Source organism: Vombatus ursinus, unplaced genomic scaffold (assembly GCF_900497805.2).
Source record: "Vombatus ursinus unplaced genomic scaffold, bare-nosed wombat genome assembly UNPS02014799.1, whole genome shotgun sequence".
Taxonomy (NCBI): domain Eukaryota; kingdom Metazoa; phylum Chordata; class Mammalia; order Diprotodontia; family Vombatidae; genus Vombatus; species Vombatus ursinus.
In genome coordinates this window covers 1,522,618-1,542,705 of record NW_020954577.1, presented here as the reverse complement: position 1 = coordinate 1,542,705, position 20,088 = coordinate 1,522,618, and the positions used below count along the sequence as shown (strand labels likewise).

The 20,088-nt window shown below is 43.7% G+C and overlaps 1 protein-coding gene and 1 pseudogene across 1 annotated transcript in view; one reads left to right on the top strand and one right to left on the bottom strand.

The window, feature by feature from the left end:
- LOC114050505 (cytoplasmic dynein 1 light intermediate chain 1) overlaps positions 1 to 20,088 on the top strand; it is a 52,789-nt gene that overhangs the window by 625 nt on the left and 32,076 nt on the right. The window contains exon 2 of the mRNA XM_027872255.1: positions 124 to 197. Coding sequence (XP_027728056.1) covers positions 124 to 197 — 74 coding nt within the window. The remainder of the gene's footprint in view (positions 1 to 123; positions 198 to 20,088) is intronic.
- Positions 11,561 to 11,660, bottom strand: LOC114050722 (annotated as a pseudogene).

Sequence of the window (20,088 nt, the reverse complement as noted above, 5' to 3'; positions counted from 1 at the left end):
CTCGCCCCCCTTCCCGGAGGCGGGGTCCCTCTCTTGCCCTGGGCCAGGGTTGGGGTGTTCCCTGACCCCCAGCAGCCTCTCTAGCGGCTCCCCGTTTTTTCTCCCCCCGCTCTCCGGTGCCAGGTCCTGCATCCTCAGCGAGGTCTCCACCCGCTCCCGCTCCAAGCTCCCATCGGGCAAGAACGTCTTACTGCTGGGTAAGTGGCGCCTGCCCTGGCCTCGGGGAGCTTCCCCTGACCCAGCTCTGCCTGGCTGGAAGAGGCTCTGAAGACTCCTGGGGCCTCAGTTTCCTCATCTGTAAAATGGGCCTGAGGGCGCGTCAGAGGGCCTCGGGTCCGCTTCCAGCCTAGGTTTTTGGATCTTGAGCCTCAGCGCCCACGGCTCTCGATCCTGGCCCACCCCCTGCCCCTCACCCCTCCCCATGCCCTCCACGCTGCTGGGGGCTGGGCGGGGCCGGGCTGCCGACGCCCAAGCCAGTGCCCGCCTCGGGAGTGGGCGGTGGTGTCCGCTGCAGCAGTGGCCTCCCCTCCCCCCCCATCTGGGGCTCCCGCCCCCCGGCTGCTGTCCGCTTTCTTTGTGTTTGGCTTCCCCAAGCCCCTCCCCCTCCTCCTGATGGCTGGTCAGGTGGCACTGGCCTGCGGACCTTGTCACTGCCGGCTGGAGGGAGGGGTGGCCCCTAGGGCTGAGGGTGTGTGTTCGAGCCAGCTCTCCCTGGGACCGTTTGTTATTGTTCACTTTGCCTCTGCCTCCGGGATGTATTGGGGCGCGGGATTGCTCTGTGGACGGACTGTCTGCTGGAGGAAAAACCCTTCTCCTCCTCCTCCTCCTCTCGATTGTTAAGGGTCTTGAGGGGACATTTTATGAATCAGTGGTAAATTAAAATTGAGGCGCTTTGTAGTAGCATTCAGAACTGTACTGGAAATGGCGTTAACTCATTAATTTTTCATGGATGACTTGTACAAAAGAGGATGAGGATTGAACTGAGACTTACTGATATATGATTTCTCTAGGTGGTGTTTGCATTTGAGTATGACATTTGGGCAGCAGGCGTGTATTGCCGCTGGCATTTGGAAGCATTCTTACCAGTTTTTTAGCTGGAAAGGGAGCTTGCCTTCCCTTCCCCTAGCCAAAAGGTTTTAATGAGGAGTGATCATAGTCCATCTAGAAACCACTCAGGAGCCTGATTCTTTCTTCCTTCTGCTCACTGTTCTAAATAGATGCCGTTTCTTCGCTTCTGTAGTGAAGGACTAGGTTTGCTCACTGTCTTTTTAAGTAGCTCTTGATCATTTAGACAGATTTTTCTAAGATTCTCCTCCATGTTTGCCATACTTAAATAGGAGATTTTTCAGTTAGGCTAAATGAATCTAAAATAACAAAATGAAGTGTTTTTGCCTGTTGAGCTAAAAACATAAAAGGAAAAATGAGATTTTATAAATCATAGAAATAAGTTAAATGTTTATAAGATGTTGACATTTAATATGAACTTTTTGGTATAAGAAGATCTGGTAACTTGTTGATAATCTGGAATCTGTCATTCTTTGAGCTGGAAACAAAATTATATCATACTTGTGTTTTTGTTGTTGTTAAAAGTCTGGTGTACATGAGATCCCTGCAAGATTTTTTGGAATAGTGGGGCTTGTTAATAGTGGATTTATTTGCCTTAGGTGAACTTTTTTCAATTCGTGATTTGTCGGGGCTGTGTTTTTTATGTTCTTTTGCTGAATTTGTCCCCCATAAGTATGACATTTGTAGGGAAATTGTAAGATGAGAATACTAATGAAAGTGTTTGAAGATCTTCTTTCATTTGAATACTCAAGACAGTATTTTGTGTTTGTCTCTTAAAATGACAGAGCTTGGCTGTCACAGTAATGGCTTTTAATTCATTTAGTTTATATGCTAAAGAAGACTTGTTTTTCACACATTTTATCGTTGTGGATGTGGGGTAGTGAAAAGTGGCCTGATTTCCAGTCATAGAACTGATACCTAGCTTTGACTCTTAGGACCAGGGTGCAGTTGGAAAGAAGTGTGGCAGAGGAGAGGCAGAACAGCCTGCCTGTGTTCACTTTTAGCATCCGTGACCCTGAACAGGTAGCTAGCCTCTCAGTGCCGGGGGAGCTCTCTATGATCACAGAATCAGAGGAAGAGCCAAAAAACCCAGAACCCAAACCTTTAGGTCTCTCAACCCCTCGGGCCTTCAGTTTTCCTCTCACTAAAATGAGGAGCCTTCCAGCTCTGATGTCCTGGGATTCTGATTCTGTAATCAGATGAAGGTGGTGGGGAAGTTTCTGAAAACCTCATGCTGCTGTGTACTGGGCTAGCTGTATAGTGTCTTCACGAGGAGCCTCAGCTGGTAGTTCTGCTGGACACTTCTTGGTGTTTTTGACTCAGCCACACCTTGGGCTTTCCCCTTCCATTGGTGCCAGTTCATTGGCTTATATCATTGAGTCCAGGAAGGAACCTAAAAGGCCAGTCCTCCCCAGCCCTCCGCTTTACAGACAGAGGAAACTGAGGCCCAGAGAGAAGGTGAAGCCATACAGGGAAGGGGTGTTGGGAAGCTGGCCTTCTCTCTGGAGCTCTCGCTGCTGTACCAGCCCGTGAGGCCCTCACTTAACGTGGAGACCTCATACTGGTCAGTTCATCCCAACAGGTGTTTTGTTAAGTAGCTGCTATGTGAATGGTCCTGGGAATGTGAATGGCCCAGCAACATGAAGCTTGCCTTGTGCTGAAGAAATAGAATAGACATTCAGAGAAGTGAGGACAGGGTAGTTTGAGAAAGGAGAAAGTGCTGATGGGGCAGAGAGTGTGAATGAAGTGAGGAGAGAAAGGCACACTGGGGTGTGGGGGGGCACTGGTCCCTGAGCCAAGCCTTGAAGATAGCTCTTCAGTCTAGGAGGTGGAGGCGAGGGGTCATTACTGATTATTGGACAACCCCAGGCTCAGACACACATTTAAGTTGGCATGTTGAGTTCAGGAGAGAGCTTATGGGCCAGTGTGGCTGAAATGTTAGAGTTGTTGAAGGAGAGTCATGTGAAATTAGTATAGGAAAAAGGGAGTCGAAAGATAGTGGAGGACTTAAATGCTAGGCAGAGGAGTTTGTAATTTGGTGGTAAGGAGTTACTGAAGATTTTTGAGCAGGGAAATGTCATTTTCAGGTGTGTGTTTGAGGAATCAGGCAAGCAAACATTTATTAATTGTCTACAATGTGTCAGACTCCTTGCTAGGCTCCAGGGATACATGGAATAGGCCCAGCCTGCCTCTGGGAGTGAGACCACATGTACACAGACAAAGTAAATACAGTGTAACTTTGATGGGGGAGTCTGTGGCAGCTGAGGAGATGAGGATTGGAAAAGGCTTCATGTAGGAGTGGGAGGGTTTGAGTTGAACCCTGAAGGAAGCTAGGGGTTCTAAGAGGTGGAGATAAGAAGGGATGAGCATTTCAGCCATGGCGGACAGACAGTGTAAAGAGGGAAGATGGGATGCGTGGTATGAGAAGGCCAGCTCAGCTGAACAGGAGTGTCTGAAAGGGAATAATAGGTCAAAAGGTTGGAAAGGTAGATTGGATCCAGGTTGTGAATGAATGGCTTTAAATGACAAACAAGAATTTACATTTGATCCTAGGGAAGGAGCCGCTGTAGTTAGTTGAGCAGGGGAATGACATGGTCAGACGTGTACTTTGGCAGCAATGTAGAGCATGGATTGGAGAGGGGAGAACTTTGAGGTAAGAGGCTATTGAAATAGTCCAGGTAAGAGATGAGGACCTGAACTTTGGTTTGGGCTGAGTGAGTATGGAGAGGGGAGCTTTTGAGGCTGAATTGACAAGATCTAGTAAATGCTTAAATAGGCAGACTGAAGAGAGAGCAAGGAATTGAGGGATGGAAGGATGGGATGTGTCCTTGTTGGGAACAGGGAAATTTGGAAGAGGAGAGGAAAGATCCTGAGTTGTGTTCTCAACAGAATTAGGTGCTTAGAGAACATCCAGGTCAGAGTGTCCATTAGGCAGCTGATGATGTGGGACTGGAGCTCAGGAGAAAGACTGAGGGTGGTTCTCTAGATCTGGAATCATCTGAATATAAGTGATAACTGAACCCCTGGAAGTTGGTGCGGTAATCAGGAGAGAGAATGTAGTCAGAGAAGTGAAGAGGGCCTAGGACAGAGCCTGGGGGTAACCCTTAGTCGGGGGATATTGATGATGATATTGGACAGCAATGCAACAGAGGAGACCAAGAAGAAGCAGCTGGACAGGTAGGAAGAGAATCAAGAGACAGGAGGGGAGCATGCTCAGTAGTGTTACAGAGGCCTCTAGAAAGGTAAGGATGAAGTGAAGGCCATTAGATTCAAAGATCAGTGGTAACTTTGGAGAAAGGAATTTAAGTTTAGTGATGTGCTCAAAGCCAGGTGGCAAGGGTGAATAAGTGAGAAAGAAGAGAGGAAGTGGAGGCTAGGAGGTTTTTTTTAGGTGATCTGCTGTGAAAGCGAAGAAAGGGATAAGATGATAGCTTAAGGGCATGGTAAGGTCAAGTGAGAGGGTTTGAAGGATAGAGATAGGGATAGGGTAGGGATCTGTACATGTTTGTGTGAAGAGTGGGATGATTATTTCGGCATCTGGGTGGTAGATGGATTGGAGAGGGGCAGGAACTGGATGCAGACCTACTACTTAGGCTATTAGAATGTCCAGTAAGAGAGAGGTCATGAAAGGCTGAACTAGAAGAGTGGCTAAGATACAAGCAATTTTGGGAATGTATTCTCTCCTTATCTTTTTCTCAGAATTCCTAGTTTTCCTTAAGACTTGGCTCAAATACCACCGTAGATAATTGGCCTTTCTTGATCTCAGGTGCTGGTGACTTTTTCCCCAAGTTACCTTGTAAGAATTTTGCATATATACCTAGCTAGACTATAAACTCCTTGGGAGTCAATCAGCAAACATTTATTAAGCGCCAGGTACTATACTAAGCATTGAGGATACAAAGGCAGTCTCTGCCCTCAAGGAGCCCGTGGTCAATTAGGGGAGACTGCATGTGAACAACTATGTACAAACAAGTTATATACAGGATGAATTGGTGGTATCAATAGACGTAAGATGGTAAGAATTAAGAGAGATCTGGAAAAGCTTCTTGTAGAAAGTGGGCTTTTAGCCTGTACTTGAGGGAAGCAGATGATGGAGGTGAGGAGGAAAAGCATTCCTGGCATGGGGGAGAGACAGTGAAAATGGCCAGAGTTGGGAGATGGAATGTCTTGTTTGAGGAACAGCTGGGAGGCCAGTGTCACTGGATTGCAGAGTATGTGGTTGTGCTGTTAAGAAGACTGGAAAGGTAGGGACGGCTGGGTTCTGCAGGGCTTTGAAAGCCAACCAGATTTTGATATTTGATCCTGGAGGTAATAGAGAGGTTGGTTATGGAGGTGGGGTTTGGTGGTGAAATGGTCAGACCACTGCTCTGGGGAGGGGCTTGACAGCTGAGTGGAGAATGGACCAGAGTGGGGAGAGACTTGAGGCAGCTCCAGTAGCAGGCCATAGGAGTAATCTAGGCATGAGGGGAGAAGGGGACATCTTGGAGAGATGCTGCAAAGGTGGGATGAGGAAGAGGTGAGGATGGACACCTAGGCCAGGCACCTGGGGGATTGGCAGAGGGATGTCACCCTTGACAGTCATAGGGAGGTTTGGAAGAGAAGAGGGTTTAGGAGAAAGATGACAAGTTCCATTTTGCCCAAGTTGAGTTTAAGTTGTCTTTGAGACACCCACTTCTAGATGATCATTAGACAGTTGGAGATGCGGCTGCTTGGAGGTCAGGAGAGAGGTTAGGGCTAGATAAGTAGATTTCTGCAATCATCAGCTTAGAGGTAATAATTGAATTCATGGGAGCTGATGAACTCACCAAGGGAAATAGAATAGAGGGAGGAGAGAAGAGGGCCTAGGACAGAACCTTGAGGGACACCCACAGACAGGGTCCAGGAAGATCCAGCAATAAACAGGAAGGAAGCATAGATAGGAAGAGAACTAGGAGAGAAAACCTAGATAGAAGAGAGTAAGCCGAAGAGGGTGATTGATCCACAGTATCAACGGCTGTAGAGAGGTCAAGAAGAATGAGGATTAAGAAAAGGCCAGAGGCATGGGTTTATGTATTGGGATTAGCAAAGCAGCCAATAGATGGGGGGAGATGGAAGATTAGTGAGAGTGGGGATGCTGGAAGAGGTAATCAGCTGGGGAAGACAGGAAGAAGTGGAATCAGTTGTGTGTGTCCATTGTTGGCCTTGGCCAGGAGAAGGGTTATCTGATCATGTGAGACAGGAGTGAAGGAGGAGCCAGTGGCAGAAGGCTTCTGGGTGATGGGAGAGGAGGAGGAAGGGAGAAGAGGGAGCTCTCAGCAAATGGCCTCAGTTTTGTCAGTAAAATGAGAGGGCAGGTTCTGGGCTGAGAGGGTGGAGGAATGATGGGAAATTTTAGGGGAGATGAAAATGTTTAGAAGAGGGGACTCAGAGTAGGGATTTCATCACCGTGTGGAGCTCCTGGTATTGATTGATTGACAACTTGTTACAATTGATTGGATATGGGAGGTGAAGGGATGTGGAGGTTCAAGGATGATTAAGGTTGTATATGTGGGTGCCTGGGAGGATGGTGGTACCCTTAGCTGAAATGGAGAGATTAGAAGGAGGGGGTGTTTTATGGGCTAAGATAATGGACTTGGGGAGTTGGAGGTGCTAATGGGATAGATGTCAGTTTGCTCTTTACTTAGTGTAGATTGAATTCCATCGCTTTCTAACTCAATGATTCTCTCTGCTCTATCCAGCATTTGCTATAAGGAGAGCATGAATTTTTACATTTTTCTTTTAGTATTTGAGATTTTCATCCAAACACTTTTATGTTTAAGGAAAGAACTGGAACAGTTTTTTGTAGTGATGGGTTCTTATGCTAACCGAACAGATGTTTAATTTAAAAAAAACACTTGATCCAGATTTCTCTTGAGAACTACAGAGTAGCTTGGTGGAAAGCAGAGTGCTATATTTGAGAAGGACTTGGGTTACACCAGGGGTGGGCAACTTGAAGCTGCAGGTTCCCCACCTCTGGATTAGACTCTTGGCTCCACTGCTTCCTGCCTGTGGGACCCAGGACAAATTACTTGGCCTCCAAGGGTCCCATACAGCTCTACATCTGTATTCAACATATAGTCAGCCCCTCATTTGGGGTGGGGTGGGGAGATCAGATAGGGATTTCATCCCTATATAGAGCTCCTGGTGAGGAACTTACTTCTTCCGCAGGGCAGATCCATAGCTCTGTAATTTGTAAGTCTTAGAGCTGGGCTTCTTAACCTGATGGTTGTGAACTTGTTTGTTAAAATATTTTGATGGATTAATTGGTTTCCTTTGTGATCCTTTGTGTTCTATTTTATGCCTTTAAAAATGTTGTTCTAGGAGAGGCTCCATAGGCTTCTCCTGACTGCCCAAGAGGTATAGGAAATCAAAAAGATTATGAACCTCTAGGCTTAGACAGTTGTTGGGTCCTGAGTGGTTAAGTTACTTGCCCAAGATCACATGGTATTTGGAAGAGGCCAGATGTGAACTCAGGTTTTGATGATTCTGAGGCCAGCGCTTTATCCACCACTGCATAATGGAAGAGAAGCAGCAGGGCCAGTGGGGCTCACTTAATGTTGAGGCTGCTTACTGAGTTCATGGAGTTTGTTGGCCCCAGAATATCTCCTCTGTCATCTCAAATATCTTTGGGTCTTGAATGCTTCTTAGTCTTAGTTTCCCATTCACCTTGGGGAGGTATAATACTACTACTAATAATAATAATGATAATAATATTTTACATTTGTAAAAATGTACTTTTTACGTTTTAAAACAACTTTCACATATGCACATTATTTCTTGTGAAGTAGGGCTGGTCTTATCTCCATTTTACAGATGAGGAAACTGAGTCTCAGAGGAACCTTAGAGAAGATTGTGGTTTGTCCAGGGATATCCAGTTATAGGAGACAGACTTTGTATACTAGAATCAAAAGCTTTTTGTTGAAGCATCGGGACAACTTCATTTGAGACAAGTAGAAAAGCAAGCTCAGTCTTAACTGGCACCTGCTAAGATGCCATTATGTAGAGGCACAGAAGGAAGAAACACTCAGCCAGCCCCAAGTTAATCTGCAGAACCATCTGGGCACAGGAGAAGATTAATAAGGTGGGAGCTGCTGCTTGGTGATTAATGAAGGCCAGGATTAGGACTGTGGCCCATTGCTGTGGAAACATCTTTTTTGAGCTCACATTTTTTTATCAGAAATAAGGGCATTCATTGATTCATTGTGCTTTTCCTGCTTTGTTGAAACTAAAGGTGTCCTATGTATTCCTTTTGCCTGATTCTCCTGTGGCATGTGGTGAACTATGTGTGTTGCTCATTTATAAGCAGTGTGGCCAGTTTTCTATAAAAGCAGTCCCTCTACAGAGAAGAGTCTTGGCTAGAGGTTTGGCTACACGGTCAGGAAGACCCGTGTTTGGATTTAACCTCTGTCACCTGCTGCCCACTTAACCCTGGGAGGGGCTCCCCTCTCAGGCAGAGGGAATTTCCTTTTCTTTTTTTTTCTGAGGCAATTGGGGTTAAGTGACTTGCCCAGAGTCACACGGCTAGTGTTATGTGTCTGAGAGGTCGGATTTGAACTCAGGTTCTTCTGACTCCAAGGCTGGAGCTCTATCTACTGCGCCACCTAGCCGCCCCCAGAGGTAATTTCCTACAGAGATTGTGCATGGGGCATAATCTCTTTTCCTTTTCCTTTCCACTCTCCATTCATTTTACTGCTGTGATTAGAATAGGATGTTTCTTAGGCTCCCTTTTTATGTTGATCACTTTCATACTTTTAAACACGTTAACTATATTTTCAAGTATGTTCTCTTCCCCTTCCCAGAGAGAAGTAACAAGGAACTAAAAAAGGGGAAAAAAGCAGTTTAGCAAAACTAAATGTATATATCAAAAAAAAAAAAAAAAAAATCTTACACTCTACCATCTTCCACATCCATAGACTCTTACCTCTGCCGAGTGCAAAATTCGGGGAGGAGTCTTCATCTGTTTCTTCTTTGAGGCCACCCTTGGTCATTACAATTTGGAAGCATTCGGTGGGGCAGTAGAAAGGGGGCTGGACGTGGTATCTGAAGACCTCGGTTTGGATCTTGGTTTTGCTGCTTAAAATCCTTGTGACTTTGAAGAAGTAACTCTAGACATCCATAAAATGAGGGACTTTGACTAGAAGACTTGAGCTCCCTTCAGGCTTGAAGGCTGTGATCCTCTAATAGCATCATGCATTTTTTTTTTAATATATTTTGGATTCTAAACTCTGAATTAATGTTTCATTGTCAAAGTGTCGTGTACTGGAAGGATGTAACTAACAAACTATGAGAGAAAGTTATACTCCTGCTGGGCTACATGTGGAAGTAGGGAGATTTGCTGACCTAAACTAGTGAATCCTGGCATATAGGAAGCAATCAACAAATGTTATCGATTGATCAAATGATGTAACTTTTACCATTGAACTAAGATTATTTCAGTATTACAAATGAATCAAGAGTTAGAGACATCCCTCAGACAAGAAGAGCGACTCACTGGGCGGCCCAGAAGGGAGCATATGCTCCAGAGTGTCAGCCGGGAGAGATCTGAAAGAGGTCATTTAGTCTAACCACTTGAAACAGACGAAGGGAATCTTTTGCTTTCTTCACCAGCCAGAGGTCGTGGGGTCCCATGGCCTCTAGAGATGCTCAGATGAGCAGGTTAGAACAGCAAGAAATCTCCCTGGGATACAGCCCACCTACAAATAATATGGGTGGTTAGAGAAAGGCAGCCAGACACAGCTAAAAGGAGTTGGTAGGACAGAATCGTGAGAACGAAATGCAGAGTGATCATAGTAGAAAGATGAAAACAACAGTAAGGGATGGAATCCTGATTAAATGCAATGACCAGCGTGGACAGAGGATTGACCTAGTATTTCATAGTTAAAAGGGGCCTCAGAAGCCATCTTGACTGGCTCATGCCTGAGCAAGAAGCATCACAGTGACAAGAGGTTATCCACTCCTTGCTTCAAGACCTCAAGTGAGGGGAACCAGGAAGTCCTTCCTTAAGTCACGTTTTGCCTTTTTGCAGCTTCTTTGACTTGGTCCTAGTTCAGCCTTCTGGGTTATACAGAACAAGTCTGTCCCTGATTGATGATGAAGGAGAGAGATGGTGCACCACAGATTCAGAGTGTTTCATGCACTTAGCTTGAATCACTTGGTCCTGTTTTTCTGGGATTTTTTTGTTGTTTTCCCCAATGGTGGTACTTAGGCCAGGGACTATGAAACCTCTAGGAGGAGGCTGTAATGTCAGTATGGGATAGATTGAAACCTGTACCTCAGAGAAGAAAATGCCTTTCTTTCTTTCTTTCTTTCTTTTTTAAATAAGGATCCAGGGACCAGAGCAGCACTTGAGAAAACCCAGGGCACCTGCAGACTAAAATTTGCCATGTGTCCTGGGTCCAGAGAGGGAATTCGGGGCCCCTTACCTCAGAGGTCAGTCAGATCAGATTAGTAGGGTCCTGGAAGGGCTGGAGATCCCAGCCGTCCCGGCAGTGTTGTTGATAACCCTAAGCCTGCTTCCAGTTAGAAGGAGATGGTGACTGACAAGTAGCTAGCCCTCTAGATTTTCAAGGTGCTTCCCATACAAGGTTTTGTCTTTGATCCTCACAACAACCCTGTGAGAGAGGAGCTCAGAATCATTAGTTCAGGTTTACATTTTGAGGAAGCTGAGGCTGAGAAAGGTGAAGGGGCTTTTGCTCTGCTCGTCAAGCTAGTGTCTGAGGTGGGCTTTGAAGCCAGGTCTGCCGACTCTGGTCCAGTGCTCGCTTCACTGCCTGTGCTGTATCTTTCTAATTCAGAAAATTGTGCTCTGTAAATGTTGTTCATTTCAATGTCTTTGTTTAGCCGAGTTCCTTCTGAAAATATCCCAGCCTGTTCACTGACATTTAAAGGCACAAGTGGAGTTTACCACCTCTTTGTTAGCTAATTTTTTTTAAAAAAATGTCTCATTCATACCTTTTGTTTTTACATCATAACAACCCTCCTCCCACTCCCCAAAATATTGAACCTAGAAAATCAGTCAACAAACATTTATTAAGTAGATTCTCTGTCAGTAAACTTTTATTAAGCTCCTCCTATGTGCCAGACTCTGTGCTGAGTGGTTGGGATATGAATAGGAAAAAAGAAAGACTGTCCCTCCCCTCAAGGAGCTTACAAGTTAATGAGGGAAGGTAAAACACAAGGGGGAGGTGAAAGGGAGCGATATTCCCCAAGCGGGTACCTGCCATTGTGGAGAAACCAGACAAATCCAAGAGTAGTACAAAGCCAAGTGAGAAATGAAGAAATGTCTGAAACTCCCTCTTTAAGTGAACTTTGGGAGTTCGTGGCTCCACCCTCCAATCAGAGGGGCAGAGAGACACTACAGATAGGGTGGGGTCCCAGGCAAGAGGGATCTTATGGGAGATGAGGCTATCCCCAGAATGAACATCTGGGTCCGGGAGAAGAAGTCAGAAAAGTCCCAAAGGAGCCAGAGGAGAAATGAGAAAAAACATGGTTAGATGCCAGAGTAGGTGGCAAGGCCTTCCCCAGATGTATATTGTGAAGAAGCCACAAGGGCCTCTTTCATTCTTATCAAGGCGAGTTGTACTGGCCCAAGTGCTGGAAACACAGACAAAACCAAAATAGTCACGCAGTGTGGTCACCCTGCCTCTGGAGGGAGCTGTGTTTCTGCCTTGTCTTTCTGCTATTTAAGCTCGTCTACTTTTCTGTGATCTTTTCCTTCTCACTTCATTGTGTTTATATTAGGGCTCTTGGCTCCACATTTTTCACTCCGCATCAGTGCATACACATAGCCCCATGTTTCTCTGAATTATGCAGATGTTTCTTACTTCATAGGAATTTCCATTGTGTTAATCATGATTTTTTTCAGCATTCCACAGTAGCGAGCTATCCATCTTGTTCTCCAGGTCTTCACTACTACAGCAGAGTGCTGCTGTGAATGTTTTGGTATATAGCAATCCTTTGTTTCTCTATTGATCTCTTTGGGGCCCTATGCCCTGAACTGGGCTTTCTGGGTCAGAAGGATACGGACGTTTTAGTCATTTTTCTTGGATACTTCCACGTCGACGTTCAGAATGATTGGATCCATTTTCATAGCTCCATCATCAACGCGGTTGTTTGCCTGTTTCCCTTAGCCTCCCCATTATTGTGGTGGTGGTGTTGTTGTTTTTTAGTGGTTTTGCCTGTTTGCTAGGGGTGAGATAAACCTCAGAGTTGTCTTAATTTTCATTCCTATTACTATAAGTGATTTGGAGTGTATTTTGAAATTATCATTTATATTCTTTTGAAAATTTCATATCCTTTGACAATCCCCAATAGAAGAATTGCAGTCTGTTAACAGTCATGCAAAGGATCGCTTAAAATCATTAACAGTATAGTGCAGAGAAATGTATATTAGAACAATCTGAGGTTTCCCTTCACACACAACAAATTGGCAAAAATGACAAAAGCTAGGAGCAGTCAATGTCCCATGGGCTGTGGAAGGACTGGCTTAGCTGTTGGGGGAGCTGTGAGTCTGTCCCCCATTCAGGAAAGCAGCATAGGATTATATAAACGCAGCAGGTTAGGATGTACGGCCCTCTTGTCCCAGACATCCTGCCGTGAGGCATATGCCCTAAGGTGGCCAGAAACAGAAAGGCCTCGGGCTGTACCAGGATAGTGCCTGCAGAGAACGGGAACCAAGTGGATGGATCCCCATCAGTTGGGAAATGGCAAAATTGGGTGATCTAAAAAGGCTTATTTTAATGTACTTCACCGGAGGGTGCAGGTGAAGAAGTCTGGGAGGTAGAAACTCTCTAAAGCAGAGCAGCATAAACAGAGCCAGGAAGGTAGAGCACACGGTGACTGGGGCTCTGGCAAGTGGTTTATTTTCTTTTCTTTTCTTTCTACTCCTCATCCCCATCCGAGTCCTCTTCCCTGCACCCCCATTAAAGAAAAAAGAAAAACAAAACCTTCTTAGCAAATATGCACAGTGAGGCAAAACCATTTGCCACTTTGGCCACATTCAAAGATGCCTTCCATCTCTCTGCCGGGCTCTGGAGAGCCTGCCTCATTGGTACTAGGCCTCCGAGATCTCAATCAGTCATTGCATTGATCGGAGGCTTTTAGAGGCTTTTGTCTTTCCAGTGTTAGTGTATAAATTGTTCTCCTGGTTTTGCTTATTTTACTCTGTATCAGTTATAGAGAAGTCTTTGTAGGTTTCTCAGAAACTGTATGGGGCAATTATATTCCATTATATTCAGGTAGCTATGTAATTATAATGATCGACTGTGTCCTAAAGAAAAGGTGAGAAAATATACCTCTCTTCCATCCTTGAAGGGGTTGGAGATCAAGGCCGCAGGATCAATCAGATGTTGAATAAGCACTTAATATGTGTCAGACACGAGCCAGAGATTGAAGTCAAAGAAGGAAATGGTCATTGCTCGCAGTGAGCTTTCATTCTGTTGCTGAAGGCAGCAAGCACGTAGAAAAATACATATGGCCTGAAGTTAATAAGTACACGTATATACAAAGTGGTTAAATGTAAGGTCATTTAGAAGAGGGAAATCAGGAGGGGCTCCATGCAGGAAAGATGACCCCTAAGCTGCATCTTTAGGAAGAGAAGGACTGTGAAGGAATGCTTTCCGGGAATGGGGGGTGGCAGGGAGCAGAGCTGGAGAATCACGTGTGAGGAGCAGAGAAGGCCAGTTTGACTGGATCACAATGTGATGAAGGTGAGAGTAGCGTAGAGTTGGGGCTATGTTGTGACTCTAAAGGCTAAACCAAGGAGTTTGCATTTGATCCCAGATACAGCAGGAAGCCACTGCAGTTGGTTGGGTAGGAGATGACTTGGTCAGATCTGCACTTATGGAAAAAGGACTTGGGCGGCCATGTGCAAGGTGGACTGTAGTGGGGAAAGCCTTGAGTCTGGGAGACCAGTTCAGGCGTTGCATATACTGTCTGATTCTGTTGATAGCTCTCAGGGAGGGAGGAGGAATGTGTTTGGCAAGCAAAACGCAGCAATAAAATTATAGCAAATACAGCTACAACACAATACAAAGTACTCTTGTAAAAGTGATTTAAAAATTCCACCCCTGGCTGTAGTGTAGAAAGCACCTCTTCTTATTCTTCTCTAATTTTTTTTATGCTGTGACCTTTTCGGGTTAATGAGTATCCATTTTGTATGGATGATATGCCCTGTAAGATGTTGGTCTAAGCCTCATTTTTGCTTTCTAGTTTTCTCAGCAGTTCTTGCTGGAGAGTCTTTATCCCAGCATAGTAATTTATGTTCTGGGCTTTATCATACACTGGGCTACTGCTTTGGGCTGCTGCTGTTTCTTGCTTGTCTAGTCTGTACCCACTGTCCCACTCTTACGTTTTTTAACTGTTACCACAGTTTTATTGACTACTGCTTTGTAATATAATTTGAGGTCTGGTGGTTCTTTTATTTTCTTTTTCCTTTTTGCTCCTATTTGTTTTTTTGTTTGTTTTGTTTGTTTGTTTGTTTTGGCTAGGCAGTGGGGTTAAGTGACTTGCCCAGAGTCACACTGCTAATGAGTGTTATGTGTCTGAGGCCACATTTGAACTCAGGTCCTCTTGACTCCAGGGCCGGTGCTCTATCCACTGCGCCACCTAGCTGCACCCTTTTTGTTCCTGTTTGAATCCCCAGTGTGTACTACAGTGCCTGGCATAAAGTAAGTGCTCAATAAATGCTTGTTAATTGATAATGCTATGCCCCCTTCAGACTTTTTCTAATTTCCCGTGATTTTTGTTCTTTCAACTGAATATTATTTTGATTCATATAGCACTAAATCTCTACATTGATTTAGATATTATGATTTTTTTTTATTATATTCGTGTGGCCCAACCACGAGCCATGAATAGGTTTCCAATTATTTGTCTTTCTTTATTGCTTTGAAGAGTGATTTATAAATTGTATTTATATAAATCTTGTATATTCTTGGGTAGATTAAAACTCAGGTATTTTTATACATTTTTGTAAGTGGAATTTCTCTTACTGTTTCATCCTGACTCTTTCATTTTAGAAGTGGGACCAGTATTTTCCTAGGCCCCAGGCATGTTAGGGTCCTGGATTATCCCAGGTCTGGTATCTGGGTAGAGCCATCAGGACTTGGAGGGAAAGAGAAAGAACTTAGCAGGCAGAGTCTGGATATCCTTTCTGCCAAAGGCATTTTCTCCCATGGTGGGAGAGGTGGGGTAGCCAAAAAATGGTTCCTACATGATTATAAAGTTTTATTTATTATTTTAATGATAGCAGCTGCCATTTATATAGTGACTACTTAATGTGCCAGCCATTGTGCTAAGCACCCTACAAATATTTTCTTTTGATCTTTACAACAAATCTGGGAGGTAAGTATTATTAGCCTCATTTTATAGTTGAAGGAACTGAAGCAAACAATGGTTAAGTGACTTGCCCAAGGGCACATATCTACTGAGTATCTCGTGGTCAAATTTGAACTTCGACTTTCCTGATTATAGGCCTACCACTCTCTCATCCTGGTACCTCTGAGCCACCTTTTAAAATAGTTGTATGCAGTGCCTTGTTCAAAAACAGATCATTAGAGTAGATGAGAAACAATGAAACTGACCAATGGAAGGCCACAGTAATTTCTGAAACAGCAGGAATCTTTAAAGGAACAATTTGCAGCTAAATCTCAAGTATAGGGAGCTCACTTAGAAGTAAGGAAACAGGATAGCAATAAATGGGCATTTCTCTGGATAAAAAGTATACACTGTGGGATACTGTGGAGATCAGAGCCAGGGCCATAACCAGTCAACAGTTTTGTTAAGATGTGCACATATGTATGTATGTAGACACAAATATACGTAACATGCAAATATATAAGTATGTGTGAAATAAGTGCAAGGTAGTTTGTTGGGGGAGGGGATGGGGAAAAACTTCATGCAGAAAGTGACGTGTGAGCTGAGCTTTGAAAGAAACTAACAGTTGTAAGAGGTGATCTCTCTTAAGTTAGCAGATGATACTAATCTTTTTCAAGTACAGAACTAGGCCAGTGGGATAAGCTCGGAGATCTCTGCAATCTCTGTGTCAAGTAATGCATTTAAAGGAAATAATCCAAGCGAGGATTTAGGGAGCCAGTGCAGGGATGGAATGCCTGTATTGATGAGGTCGCAAGCACATTGCACTGGAATCTACTGTGCATTTTTAAGATGATCATTTTAAACATGGACTCCCATCTCTGCACTTCCAGGTGTGATCTCGAAGGGTATTTCCTGTACCCTTGAGTCTCAGTCTCCTAATCTGTAATGATGACGATAGCTTCATTATCTATATATAGAGTTTGATAGGATCTAATTAGAAGATGTCCCAAAATTGCTTTATAGATTATAGAATAATACATAAATGCCAGGCTTACTATTGTTATTTGATTCATTCAATAAGTTTTTATTAAGCATCTACCATATGTGAGGCACTGTTCTCAATGCTGGAGATACAAAGACAAAACCAAAAATAAGTTCTGCCTTCAAGGAACTTAAATTCTTTTGGAAAGTATAGTGGAGGAGAAAATAATCAATAAATTGATGTTTAAATATAAAATATTAATAGGTTCATTATGTGCCTCTAAAATTATAGTGAATAATTTTCTCATTTTTGATTATCCAGATTAAAGTGCTTCAAGAGCTTATCAATGCTTTAGGGAAATAAGGAATATCAGTTATTGATAAGCAAAGGAATGCCAGCAGATGCCTGCTAGGATTACTTTTACTTATTTTATCTGTTGCATGTGGAGGGGGGTAAACTGAAAATAGCATTTTAAGAATGGTTTAAATAAGTGAATGATAGAGCCTTGAGATTATTAAAGGAAACAGAATATTTGGGGTACATCCTTAATCTTTGGATGTGGAAGACAATTGTACCCTTTTATGACATCTTCTGTAGGACCACTGTCAGAGGCAGAAAACTGGATCTGCATGAACCTGGTGTGGCATTTCTAAAGTTGTTAAAAAAAGGTATGTGTAACTGTTTTAAATACTATGAAGAAAAAAGCTTGCAGAAAAGGAATCAGGAGATATAGGTTCTATATTGTTGTGCTTTAAGAAATGATGAAAGGGGTGGTTTCTGAGCAAAATGTAAAGACTTGTCTGTACTGGTGCAGAGTGAAGTAAGCAGAGCCCAGAGAACAATTTAATATAATGATTACAGTATTGTAAGGATGAACAACTTTGGAAGACTTGGGAACTCTGATCAACACAATGACCAACCACAGTTCCAGAGGACTCAAGATAAAACGTTCTGCCCACCTCCAGATAGATAGAGAGCTGATGATCTCAGAGTACAGATTGAGATACACTTTTTTTTGGCCATGGCTAATGTGGCCAAAAACACAAAAACAAAAGAAAAATTTGTTTTGCTCGTGTGCTTGCAACAGGAGCTTTGTTTTTCTTGCTTTCTCAGTTGGGGGAGGTGATGTGAGGGAGATAATGCTAATCTGAAAATAAAATTTAATTTAAAAATTATAGATTATAGTACCATTTCAATCAATCAGTATTTATTAAATGTCTCCTTTGTGTTGAGCACTGTGCTAAGCGCTGGGGATACAATGTGCTAGGCACTAATCGAGTCAAAAGACAATTCCTGCCCTCAAGGAACTTAACAGTCTAATGGGAGAGACAGCAAGCAAACACAGAAGCTTTATCCAGGATCCAGTTGTTTCAGTCATGTTTGATTTTTGTGACTCCATTTGGGGTTTTCTTGGCAGAGATATTGGAGTGGTTTGGAACTGAAAATTGAAATAAAATTGAATTTTAAAAAAGATTACTTCCCATTTGTACTCTGTGTGTATGTGTATCTTGTATGTCCATAGTTACTTGCATATTTTCTTCCCTGTTAGAATGGGTGCTCTTTAAAAGCAGGGACTGTGTTTTTGCTTTTCTTGGTATCCCCAGATCTTAGCACATAGTAAGTGCTTAATAAATATTTCTTAACTGACTGACTGACTGACATTTAGCCCCACTCCTAGAAGGGATTTTCTAGATACTTAATGTCTCAATTTCTTCACTTCCTTCTCACTTCTTACTTTGCAGTATGGTTTCTGACCCCACCACTTGAGTGAAATTGTTTTCTCCAAGGTTACCGATAATCCCTTAGCCAGTAAATCCAGCGGACTTTTCTTAGTCTTTGTTATACTTCAAATCCGATGCCATTTATTAAATGCCTGCTACATTCCAGGCACTGGGCTAAGCACTGGGGATGGAACAGAAGGCAAAAAACCTAGTCCCTGCTCTCAAGGAACTAGGGTCTGATGGGGGAGAGAGCATGCAAATACCTATGCGCAAATAAGCTATAGACAGGGTAAACTGAAGCTATTCAACAGAGGGAATGTCCTACCATCAAGAGAAATGGGGAAAGGTTTCCTGTGGAAAGTGAGATTTTAACTGGTACTTGAGGGAAGTCAAAAGATGGAGATGAGGACAGAGAGAATTCCAGGCACCGAGGCCAGTGTTACTGGACCATAGAGTACGTGGAGGGGAGTAGGGTATAAGAAGACTGGAATGGTAGAGAGGGGTCAGGTTATGAAGTTACCTCATCTGTAAAATGAGAGTGATAATTGCACAGATCAAGTTTAGGTTTTTTGAGATTAGGGGAGACATGGACATATTTGTAGGCTGAAGAGAAGCAGCTAGGAGATAGGAATAGATTGAGGATTTTTCAGAGTGGAAATGATAGAGGAGTCTGTCTGCTGGAAAAGATGAGTGTAATGGGATCACTTGTACATGTTAGAAGGGTTTTTTTTTTTTTTGCCTTGGCAAGAAGGACCACCTCTTCATGTGTGAAAAGAGTGAAGGGGGAGATGAGGGAGGAAGGCATCAGAGTGATGTGAGAGGAGGAGGGGGAAAAGAGTGAACTTTCAGTGAATGGTCTCAGTTTTTTCATTGAAATGTGAGATACTGTTCTTAGCTGAGGAGATACGGGAAAGGGGAGCCATGGAAGGTTTGAGGAGGGATGAGGTGGTCTGGTGAATTGGGAGAGGGAATCAGTTAGGGAGGTGTGAAAGGATTGCCTTGTTGCAGTGAAGAGCCAATTGAGATTATGTAACAGAAATTTGTAGTGGACCCAGTCAGCAGTGTTGTGATTTTCTCCAATTTCATTCTATAAAGTGTGTATGTATAGGAGCTAAGGCAGAGGATGGTGAGAGTAATCCAGGGCTGAGGCTTGATGGGGCCAGAGAGTTGGAAGAAAAGGACAGTATAGAGTCAGCTGATTCACCAAGGGATCAAGATGAGTAAGGAAGCAGAATGTGGATAGTGCAAGAGTGATGGCCTGGGAAAGACCTGAGGAGTGGAGCAGCTTGAACTCATGGTGAGGACAAAGAGCATGGTTAGAGCCAGTGAATGAAACATTGGCCTGGGAGTCAGGAACATCAGAATTTCACATCTGGTTTAAAATGCTTACTGCCTCTCTGACCCTGAACAAGTGACTTAACCTCTTTCTCCCTCAGTTTCCTCATCTGTGAAATGGGGATAGTAATAAGACTTACCCCCCAGGGTTATTGTGAGGACACAATGAGATTATATTTGTAAAGAACTTTGCAAACTTTAAGCACTATGTAAAGGCTAGCTATTAGGGGTTGCGAGCCAGAGTGAGAGGTGGAATGACAACAGATTGTAATTGGATAAGAGAATTTCAAAGTTCATGTCTCTGTGGAGCTGAGGTGGGATAGAAGAGCAGGTCATGGGGAATGAGAAAGTTGAGGAACTGTGCGTGAAGGGGGGATTATCATGTATGTGTAAGTCTCCTAGTATGAGAAAAGGTTACTGAGTAACATGTTAGAGGGAGAGGGAGCCTGGAAGTGGCAGTGAGAATTGAGTTTTCCAACTCCCCTGTCATGACCAGTGAGTGTGTTAGAAGTATGAATAGAAGTGCAACCAGGGCTGGAAAGTGTGGCAAGGGGAGTTGTGGTGTTAGGAAGGACCCACATCTCTGAGTGCAGGAAAGGAATGGGTCTAAGTTGGTTACCAATGGAATAGGCATTCAGGAGCACAGTGGAA